The 11,142-nt window shown below is 40.6% G+C and overlaps 1 protein-coding gene across 1 annotated transcript; it reads left to right on the forward strand.

Annotated features, from left to right (window-relative positions):
• Positions 1–456: 456 nt before the first annotated feature.
• On the forward strand, positions 457–8,569 carry gxylt1b (glucoside xylosyltransferase 1b). Its single transcript, XM_046379012.1, has 7 exons — positions 457–786; positions 1,548–1,752; positions 1,840–1,971; positions 2,317–2,568; positions 2,771–2,894; positions 3,127–3,299; positions 7,023–8,569. Exons 1-7 carry the CDS (start codon positions 584–586, stop codon positions 7,182–7,184), a joined length of 1,251 nt encoding a protein of 416 aa, XP_046234968.1. The 5' UTR covers positions 457–583; the 3' UTR covers positions 7,185–8,569.
• The last annotated feature ends 2,573 nt before the right edge of the window (positions 8,570–11,142 follow it).

Consider the following 11,142-nt stretch of genomic DNA (forward strand, 5'->3'; position numbering starts at 1 on the left):
TCTTTAATCAACATAATTACAGCCCCTGAACCTCTCACTGGTGTATATCCCAGTTTTTTTTCTAGATAGGAAAGGTAAGCAACAATGTCTCTGGCATTTAAAACATAAAATATACATAAATAAAAAATATCAAACGTAATGTAAAAACAAATAGGCATAATGTAGGTATGTTGCAGGGCAAAGTAATCTTATCTGCAGCCATTATGTTTTGTTATATTTTCTGCACTGTTACATTGTATTTACATCATTACACAGTGTTGTAACCTAGTTTTGTAGCATGCTGCAAAGAAATAATGTGTGTAATCATATTCCCAATCTGTCACATTAGACAAAATACTGCCTCATTCTTTCAGATCAGATAAATAACGAGTATTTTTCTAAAATACAGTATGAATAGTGAATGTGGGAAAGGAGTTGCAGAGCTTTAACCAGGCCGCCAGGGGGCGTTGATTGTAGCGCCTGATAAGTTTTATTTTCTAAACGATGACCGGAAGCACCCTACCACAGCGTCAAACTTCGCTGTTATTAAATAGTAGTTTGTGTGTCATGATTTTGTCTCAGAGTTGTGCTTACAAACTGCATAATGCGGCGTTACATTCGTGCACTAATGTTGTGCATGGTGTTTGCCGTGTTTTCGGGTTTGTATGTTTACAGTAAGCTGCTTTATTCAGACATGCCGGCTGGAGGAAACGGACCGAAGAGGATTTTCATCCCATCGAGAGTTACCGGAGGCAGGCGAGGGGCCGTGGACAAAACTCGGCCCCAAAGCCCACATTGGTACAATAGGTAAGACTGGATATTCAGGTTTTTCTGCTTTAAGCGGGTACACTGTGGAGAAACACACTTTTCATCCTTTAAGTGTGGGTACAGATGTCGCTAGCTACTCTGTACCACACTTCGAATGTATCGGAATGTAATTCTAACAAAGTACAGAGAAAGTAACGCTACAGCCCACTTAGCTGTCGTTACACATTTCTATGGTTCAACACAGTCGTAACGCGAGACTTGGACAGGTGTGGAACTTCACGTGAATCCCTCCAGGTGGTTCCCAGATTAACTGGTGTGTCAGTAAAGGTTGTGGATACTGTTGTCACGCGAAGAATATCCGACTGCAGCGCCTCTCCTCCAGACCAAACCAGCATTACATTTAGTCCAATTTTATCGTGCAGAATTTACAATCTTAATGTGAAGTCATGAATCTAAACGTGAGAAAATGTTTATGCAACTGCAACTTTGTTTACTTTCACACCTCACTGTTAATGTAGGTTTGAGGAGAAGGACAGATGGGAGGAGTGGGTAATAAAGTTCAAAAGGAAGAATCAACAGATGCCATTGCCATTATGGCTGCATGTAGGACTGGAACGAGTGAGGTGAAATGTCCATAGTAAAGTAGTTATCAAGTTCTTCGTTCATCGTTTGGTCTATGAAAAGGCCAGAAAAGTCAGTCATACAGTCAGACTCTGGTCTGAGTGATGTCACTAACAGTAAATGTAAACACATTATATGAAAATGATATCAAACCAATCAAATTCTGTCATCTCACTCAGGTATATCATGCGTCAGCGGGGTCAGGCGGAGGCAGGCGGTGTTCAGAGCATACCCGAACCTCCCATGCACCTGGCAGTGGTGGCTTGTGGTGAGAGGCTGGAGGAAACTGTCACCATGATCAAGTCTGCTGTGCTTTTCAGCATCAAGCCTCTCTACGTGCACATCTTTGCTGAAGATCGGCTACACGCCAGCTTCATGGAAGTTGTGAGTTGGAAGAATTTGAAAAATTATTCTGAAAATCGCCTGCAGATTTCTTTCTGTTCTGTAATTTAATGGTTATCTGTGTTCCAGCTGGAGTCGTGGCCTGGCTTTATTCGCTCTAAGTTCAACTACACGGTGTACTCCATCAGCTTCCCCAGTGAAAATGCAGCAGAGTGGAAGAAACTCTTCAAACCCTGCGCCTCTCAAAGGCTCTTCTTACCCGTGAGTTTCTTGTAGAGAGAAGACATCTAAGAGTTCTTTTTAAAAGACAAACATAACTCAAGCTGGGGAATCAAAGGTCTGGAAAACGTGGAACTTTGAACTAGAAAATATGATCAAAGACGTCCAATAAACCTGGCATCCATAGCTATAAAACACCAGTTGTGTTTACCATATTTTACAGATCACGAACTTCACTTGCAGTTTGAATTTATACTTTAAAACCTCTAGATTTATATCTGAAAAACAATTGACTATATTATGCCTTTGTGTGATGACAGTAAAGACTATTCATTGGAGAACGTCCACATTATTAAAGTCACATCTGTCTTGTGTGCGTCTGTGCAGCTGATCCTAAAGGACATCGACTCCATCGTGTACGTCGACTCAGACATCCTCTTCCTGCAGGTCGTAGACCACCTGTGGGAGCTCATATCCCATTTTAATTCCTCCCAGCTGGCCGCTATGGCCCCTGAGCATGAAGAGCCCCGCATCGCCTGGTACAACCGCTTTGCCCGCCACCCTTTCTATGGCAAGACGGGCATCAACTCAGGGGTCATGCTCATGAACATGACAAGGATGAGGAGCATGTTCTTTAAGGTAGGGAAGATACGTTATCCAGGAGAGATTTGATTGTAGCACACAACACCCTAGCTGTGTACTACTTTTATTGACCACAAGATGTCCTCCTTCTTCTGCGGTTGTTGTGCAGTCAGATCTGTGGAAGGTTTCAACGCTTGACAGTAACCTGACGTAGTAAAGGCATCTTTTCACTGTTGTGTATACATGTCGATGTTGACAGAATGACATGACTTCTGTGGGGCTACGTTGGGAGGAGCTGCTGATGCCTCTGCTTCAGAAATATAAACTCAACATAACCTGGGGAGACCAGGATCTTCTAAATATAATTTTCCACCACAACCCAGGTGAGACTGCACACACACTAATGCCCATATAGCCTGTAATATTCCATATGTACAACTGGAAGTATGTCTACATAATACTTTTTAATCCTCTGTAGAGAAATTGTAGAAGGATCAAGAGGTATCAACTGTTTAGATGTGCCTTTCGTTGAAGTTAGTCATTTGTTTCACACACTTCTCTGCAGGATCCTCACTCTTATAGCACTAATTTGTTCACTGAAATCTTCATTCCCAGAGTGCTTGCTGGAGTTTCCATGCCAGTGGAATTATCGTCCAGATCACTGTATATATGGCAGTAACTGCGCATCAGCCGAAGAAGGTGGCATCTACATACTGCATGGTAACAGAGGGGTTTACCACGACCACAAACAGCCTGCCTTCAGGGCTGTGTATGAAGCCATACGAAAGGTAGGCATGCATGTTTGCATTGGTGAGATGCTTGAATGCAGTAGTACATTGAAGTTCTGTGAATTCAGTTCCATTATCCAGTGCGGGCCTTCTTCTTACGTTCGTCCTAGCATTGATTTGATACGGAGGGATTTATGCAGTGTTCAGTCCAAATGAACCTGCAGCAGTAACACTCATAACTCTCTACATAAAGACAGCAAAACAGGCTGCATTAATATTGAACTGCAGCAGCTGATACATCAGTTGCTAAGACTTATCTGCTTTAATGCTATTAAATGTGCATAAAATGAGCTGCACTTCCTCTAATCTTTAAATTGCCTTTTTATTGTTCATTTTTAGCCATCTTCGTTGCAGACTTGTGAAGGCTTTTGAAGATGCCTTTTCTTCATTTCTGAGTGTGTCTGGTGGTCTATTTCACTTGTAATAATTAAAAACCAAATATAGATAACAAGACATTGTGCCAAGATCTACACAGCTCATGTACAATTAAATTTAATAACCAAAAAAAAATGTTAATTATCTAAAATATTAACAGAAAAAAAATGGGTTTTAGTGTCTGCCCCTGAGGCTTCAAAGGGTTTGTCCCAGACTTTGAGTTTAACAACTTGCAGACACAATATAGGCAGATAAAAACAAGAGGAGAAAAAGTAGCTTTGTGGTTTAGCCCATCGTGAAATGCTTGCTTTTTTTGTTATGATGACAGGTTTTATTGCATAACAATTTTTGTTTCCATCTCCGTGTACTTAATGCAGAAATACTCCTGCCTGCATTTTGGCAGCTAAAGCATGTACCAGATCAGTCGCTGAGATCTGTTACTTGTTAAAAGGCTTTTCCAAGTGTTATAGGTGTAATCCAGTGCAATGGCTGATGAGAGCCCCATTTGTAACCCCAGTGACACACCTGCTCTTCTCCACTGCCCTGTTTCTTCACCCTCACAAATGAGATTGTGGATTGGTGTTGACCCTAAACACCGTTAAGTGTCCGCATTGGAAAACACAAATCGCCACCATTTCCAGAAGGTTGGAGTGAAAGCTAATTTCCCACACAAGGATGTTTATGAGTTGTTTACCAGCACACTGTATTGATATTGACAGCATGAGTGGCATTTACTTAATGAAGCCATCAACATTGGGAGTCTTATTGCCTTTCTATTAACAAAGCATTGAATGTAGATCAGAGCAATGGCTGATCCATACCTTATCTGTGGCCTGCAGTTAAAACTGCAGCTTTATGGGACAGGATCAATTACAGACACACATGTACCAGTGTGTGTGTATGCTGCTATAAGGGAGTATAACCCCCCCCCCTCACAAGGGCCCACAGCAAGCATTAAAACACAGTTTTTCCAATAGCCTATGTAGGTATTGATACTTTCACAGGTATGTGATTAAATTTGGTTTGCCAGGAGGATGGAGAAGTATGGATTGATCCTTTGTGTGTTTAATCTCACTGGACAGACCATTTCATCCATTTCTTGCTTGTTCATCTGCAGCAGAACCTCAGGCTATCTGTGCGGTGTTATGGAGTGAATAACTAACAGGACAGTACTGCATTGACAACTCAGTAAAAGTGCAAAGGTTCAGAAAACCGGCACAGAAAAGAGGATACTCTTTTACTGAGTTTTTGAAATATATTCTTATTCTCAAACTAGTTTATATGTCGGTGTCTGTAACAAAACATCTATTTTAATAGGATTCAGCTCTTTATCTAACATGCAGGTTTGTGTGAGGGTAACACAAACTTCTACAGGAGGCAGTCAGATCAGAGAGCAAAGCTAAAAAGGCAAAAACTGCCAAGAAAAACTAAGAGAGCTATATGTTGAGACAGGCTACAGAGAGAAGCTTCTGGACAGCTTAGGCTGCACAGACAATCTGGCAAATGAGTAAGACCTGGTTGCAGAGCACCTTATATTGTCTGCTGGAGCTGATTACTAGTGTGGAGCAGGTGTGTAATCAGGTGAGGGGTTGAGTTGGGAAACACATTGAGGACTGATGAAAGACAGGTGTGGTGTGTCTTTAACACCTATGGGGGCTTTTTGTTTTGTTTGTTTGTATTTTAAATGGTACTCCTTTGACTCTGTTTAACTCACCAGTCAGAGTTAAATAATTGCCTGTTGTGAGCAGGATTTCCTAATTTTACTCACTATGAAAAATTTAGCCATGAAGCAGGAGGTACCTCAGTCTATTTGTTCCATTGTCGACTGTTTTAGGTTGCCAGAGACAGTTTGTCTCTGACCAAATGAGACCAACATACTGCACAAGCACCAAAAAGCCAATATCAGTACGTGAATGGTATAGTCATGTCCACAGCCAGACAAAAGGCTGAAACTTGTTGAAAGTTATTTTGAACTACAACTGCTGATTAATTTCATTTTTCATTAATCGTTTTTGATGAACTTGTGTCACAGAATACCGAAACAGTCACCAGAATGTCACATTTGCAAACCCTCATTTCTGAAAGGCCAGGAGCAGTGAATTATCAGAAGTTTTCTGCTTAATAAATTACTTAAATGATTAATTGATTATGAAAATTGTTAATTTTCAGTTTATCAATAAATGAATAAATCAGCAATGTTTCTGCCCTGTAAACATCTATCGGTAATGATGCAACAAGTCATTAATTCTGCCTTTCATTGCATTTCTTTGTCTTAATAAAGTGGAGACAAAGGCACGTAAATCAGTGTCCGTGCCCTGTATCTTCACACAAAGAAATGGGACTACAAACAGTAGTGCTCCTCCCTGTCTGTCTGTCTGCCTGTCTGTGTCTCAAACAGACCACGGTGTTCTGTCTGTCATTAAAGCATCTCCTCCCTGCCTCCACTGTCAGAAGCTGAGCCCAGGAAGCAGCAGTTAAATTTTACAGCCGATGGCACGTTTAGAGTCAGAGCCTGCACACCAGCAGTGCCCCATCAGCCACACAAAATCAATACACCAACTGTAAATGCAACTTTATGACCGGCTGGTGTGTGTACGTGTGTGTGCTCATAAAAACGCCATTCTCTTTGTGACCCAATATCAGAGACCCGACTGCAAGCAAATGAGCTGGCATAAAGAATGGTAATTCCCCTTTGATTTCCTTAGAGCGTTGTAAAGGCTCCTTCATTATTGGGGAGACATGAAATTTCTTCTGTAATCCTTTCTTATCACTGGACGGTAAGCCTATAGCATAAAAGTGACTCCAACAATGTGGGCTTCTTGCCTGGCTGACCGATCAGATTAGATTTGGAGTCCCATCTGAGTTCAGCATGACTTGTGGATTTAGTTTTTAATTTATCAAGGGAAAGATATTTTCCAAGCGCAAATGCTGCCCAAAGCGCCACTTTGCTTGCTTACTAAGGGAATCTGATCAGTTTTGCTGGAACAGTAGGGGGCTGAGAGCTGTCCTCAGGGGAATTTTGACAGTAGCTTGGGATTTCAGCTGCTCATTTTTGAGTTTCTAAGCCTGCTCCTCTGACCTTCTAGACAACCACCACCCCCGTCTTTCAGTTCTCTGAAGAAACATGGTGCGATTAAAGATGCGAGGCATCTTTCTTGGCAACATGAGACCACATTGATACACAAATCTCATAACATACGATTCTGCCTTTACGTTCGGCACTGTTTCTTGATTTAGCACATGAAGCACATTTTAGAAGTTCCTCATCATCCTTTACTGAATGTCTCTATGTGTGAGATCAATACAATACATCACACCAAGTCTAACCAACAAATTGTGTTGTTTCAGTACTCTTTTGGTGCGGACCCGCTGAATTCTTTGCTGGAACCTCTTGAGGAGGAATTGCTGAAGACGACGCACACGTATTGTGGTAAAAGCCACCCGCTCTTCACCAAGAGACTGGCACACAGCCTGGCAAACATGAACAGGAAGGTCCCACATGGACGGTGACAAAAATGCGTCACCATGATGGCCCAGAGGCCAGGAGGCGAAACTTTGTGCCTTTGCCTCATGTTTATAAGTTTGGTGAGAAAAACAAGCAAAGGTGCTAATTCTGACTGGCCATCCAAGCTTGTCCTCAAGCAAGAAAGTCAACCTTCTTTTTTGGATTGAGACACAGTCTGTTCAAACACAATGGACACGATTTGTGCTAAAATGCAAATGCCACTCTGTGGACAACTAATGAGTGGAGCTTTTATGGTGAACAGCTGCCCCAAGCTCAGTAAGACAGTTGGGATTGTCTAAGACTGATGCTAGTAACTGCTCACCTCTTGGAAATTGCTTTGGATAAGAGCGTGATGTATATTTTGAAGATCGACTGTAAATGTCTTGAAGGATGGTCGGCCTTGTAACAAAGTACTGAACTTCAAGAGAGAAAAAAAAAATATCCACTACACAGCCAACCATGGATTCATTTTTCCAAGCGTTTCTACAGCCTTTCACGATATCTTATAGTTTAATAACAGATTGGGTTTTTTACACCAACAACATTCCCTTGTCAGCGCCTTTTGGTTAATGACAAAAAGGTGAATACTAGGTGCAAAAGTTTGGAAGAGCAGTTCTTGACTTTCCATATTGGAGAATTTATTGAACTATGTGAAACACTCTTATTAAAAGAGACAGAAAACATATCAGAACTGGACAAAGGCCTTAGACAGGGCCTTTGAGAGACTTGTGCACTGGACCACTTTTAGCATAACACTTATTTACCAGCAGGATGGAAGAGAACTCTTTCTGGAATAGTTCTTCTGATGTGATCTTCCACAGTGGCAGGGGTTGTGCATGTGATACCTCAATCATAATACTGTTTATTCTGTTATTTAATCTGTTACTGGTTACCTTCACCTGATATAAGACAAGCTAAATGGGCTGATTCGCGTGGTGTATTGTTGCATATGCAGGTTCTGGCCCCCACTGGAAAAGGTCATTTTTATCTTTTTATCTTTTAAGTTAAGTTTAATATATATTCGGTTCGGATTATTACATGACATGAACTTGTTTTTTTTTTTTAGAAGGATATGTCGTGCCAGTCAAGACATACACATATGCTAAAAATCCTGTATCATAGTTTGTGATACACAGCACGGCCGGCACACATTGCTGTTGAACATGTGAATAAGCTACAAGTTTCTCTCCTGAAACCAAAGTATTTCTTTTTATTACTATAGTTCTGGATTTTGCCCCGTGGAATTTATTTTTGAACGCATTGGGTTTAAATCATGATGCTGGTGTGATTAGGTCAGTATGGTTGAAGGTTAAGGATGTCTTTTGTGATGTGTTTACTTGTTTAAATGTCCTTGCGTTAAAAATAAAATTGCAAAGGTCATTTTAGTTTATTTGAACTGCAGTGTGTCTTCTTTAAGCAGGACAATTTAATTTAATTTAATTAATTTTTTTTGATTTAATTTGCTTTATTAATCCCAAAATGGGATTACTTCTCTGCATTTAACCCATCACTGATTGAAACACCCACAACACAACATTTTTTGATATGTCCAGTAGTGCTTAGGGATGTTGTGAAGAAACTTTTAAAATAAAGGAGAAATATAGATTTGATGTTGAATGAATACTTACAAGGAAAAAAACAGTTCAAAAGAAACTAACAATAAGAAGTTTGGAATTAAAATAGCTGCTTTCCATGATTTTCAGACTTAGGTCCGCTGTTCCATGGGCGTGGATCAGGCAAATGCAAACATCTCATAAAATCTTTTTCTGTTTTTACCAATATAAAAGCTCTTTGGTAGTTTATTCTGTGAAGATCTAAGCTGAAGAAGATTCATGCTATGTTTCTATCACCTTCCCAGGCAGATCAATGGACTTGCCAATAATCTATCACTAAGCCGCCAGCAGTGCTACACCATATCTGCTTCAGCTCTGAGGTGCTCATAAAGTGTAAGTGATGGACCAATAATGCGGCTGTATTGGTGCCTGTCTGTGAAGCTCTATGGCATTGGCTATGGCGAACGAGTTTACACTTATTCCCATTAGGCGGGGGATACGACCATCCGTTTACAGCTCCAGAGGTAGTTTGATTCATTGCACCAGAAATACCCTTCATTCATCACTATATATCCTTATGAGAGCTAATCAATTAACTTTATTGACCTTTGTGCTTAAACGCAACATGTAACTGGACCGGGTCCCCAGGGACAAGGAGACAATGGTTTGAATTGAGCACCATGTTGAAAAATTCAATATCTTCCATCCTCCAAGGTTTCATTTTCCAGAAACTACTTGTTTTATATCGTAATAAATAACTCTTACATTTATTTCTTTTGTGCCATCACGGCTGGAAGAGGAGGTATTCAAAATAAATATGTGACCTCCAACGTTTGGAGCGGGGTCAGAGTAGGTTGGGGCGAAGATGAGGAAAAAAAAGACAGAAAAAATTAGTGTGTGTGTGTGTGTGTGTGTTTGTGATGGAGAAAAGTTTGTTTGTTGTGTTTGTTTTTTGTTTTGTTTTTTTAAATCCAAGCAAGGTTGGCCATTTTTCTCTATTGTCACAGTACAAAATGCTGAAGAGGAGCGATGAGTCCATAGTGGGAGGGCAGAGAAAAGGCTGATGGAGTGTGTTAGAGATGAAAGAAAAGAACGAGACTGTCATTGGTAATATAGCAATTAGGGCACTTTGTTGCTTCAGAGCTCTATCTTTTGGATATTGCTTTCCTTAAAACAGAGCTGGACCTCAAAATGGTGTCATCAAAAGAAAACAGAAAAAGAAAGATTTCTAAAGAAACAAACATGTTTCAGGTATGTTCACCCTTTGGCGGAAGTACAGTGTAGCTGTGAATAAAATAGGGAGCTAATGATAAACTGTATTCACTGATGAGCTAATGTCTCATCAGTGAATACAACTAACAGAACAAATAGCCCAGTCGGGCTGCCAAAATTACTCATGTATTCTCTCTAGTGTTCATAAAAATAATTACATGAACAAAAAATGAGCTAGGTAGATTAGGCAAGTCAAAACATTATTATTTAGAGGAGCTGCATTCATTCCTTTTGCTGCAAGAAAATGGTTAAAAAGCATTAATCCGCCGTCGACAGACATTCCAACAGCAACCATCAGTAGAAGGCCGACTATTGAGACTACATCTGCCAACAACAGCGACTCAGTTTGCTCTTCCTACAGGTGTTGCTAGCCAAGGTATCAACATGGCTGTTGACAGTCATGAGTCTAATGCAGAGCTACACATTATTGGTAGTCTATAAAGCAGCATGTGTACAATTTGATCAAAAGTAGAATTTCCTCTTATTCATGTGGCTTGCCACATAGAAAAACAAGACAGCATCTGTCCAATTCTGACAGCTTGAATTTAATACATACAGTAAATGGATGCATAATGCACATGTTTAAAAACATACATACACACAACCACAGTGAGCAGAAGTATTAGGTTGATAACACACACACACATATTCGTATACCATATATGACTTCTGCTCTGCACATTTGAGCATGTATGTCATATCGTACTCCTAGATTGCACAGTAGGGGGTCATTTACATGTTGTAATAGGGTCTACATATCACTGCTGTATGAGATGATAGAGGGAGAGGAGTACAGGCCTGAACGTTCCCCACAAAGTGAATGTCGTGTTCTCCGCTTCTTATTTACATGTGTGCGACTCCAGGGTACGTTTGATGCCCAGTGAGATGGAATATGACATCTTTGCTCAAACTGACAGTGAATCTGCTTCAATGATTCACTGGGTACGTCATGGAAAGAGAAAGAGAGGGGGAGTGACGGGTGTTTCAGCAGATTGGTTTATTTACTTCACAGCTTATTTTCTGTGTTTGTTTGTCAGACTCAACACGGCAAATGCCACAAAGCCAAACCAAAGGATGTCCGTCCAGCACTCTGCAAAGTCTTGCTGCTTTCAGGGGAGTTAGCTCTCAGGAACCTCCC

Source organism: Scatophagus argus, chromosome 22, assembly GCF_020382885.2.
Source record: "Scatophagus argus isolate fScaArg1 chromosome 22, fScaArg1.pri, whole genome shotgun sequence".
NCBI classification, from domain to species: Eukaryota; Metazoa; Chordata; class Actinopteri; family Scatophagidae; genus Scatophagus; species Scatophagus argus.

Bases quoted from the DNA above. Each gene is read 5' to 3' on its own strand.
- gxylt1b (XM_046379012.1), top strand. From the start codon at position 584: ATGCGGCGTTACATTCGTGCACTAATGTTGTGCATGGTGTTTGCCGTG. The intron at 2,569-2,770 runs GTAGGGAAGATA...CGATGTTGACAG, and splicing joins TGAGGAGCATGTTCTTTAAG to AATGACATGACTTCTGTGGG. The intron at 2,895-3,126 runs GTGAGACTGCAC...CTTCATTCCCAG, and splicing joins AATTTTCCACCACAACCCAG to AGTGCTTGCTGGAGTTTCCA.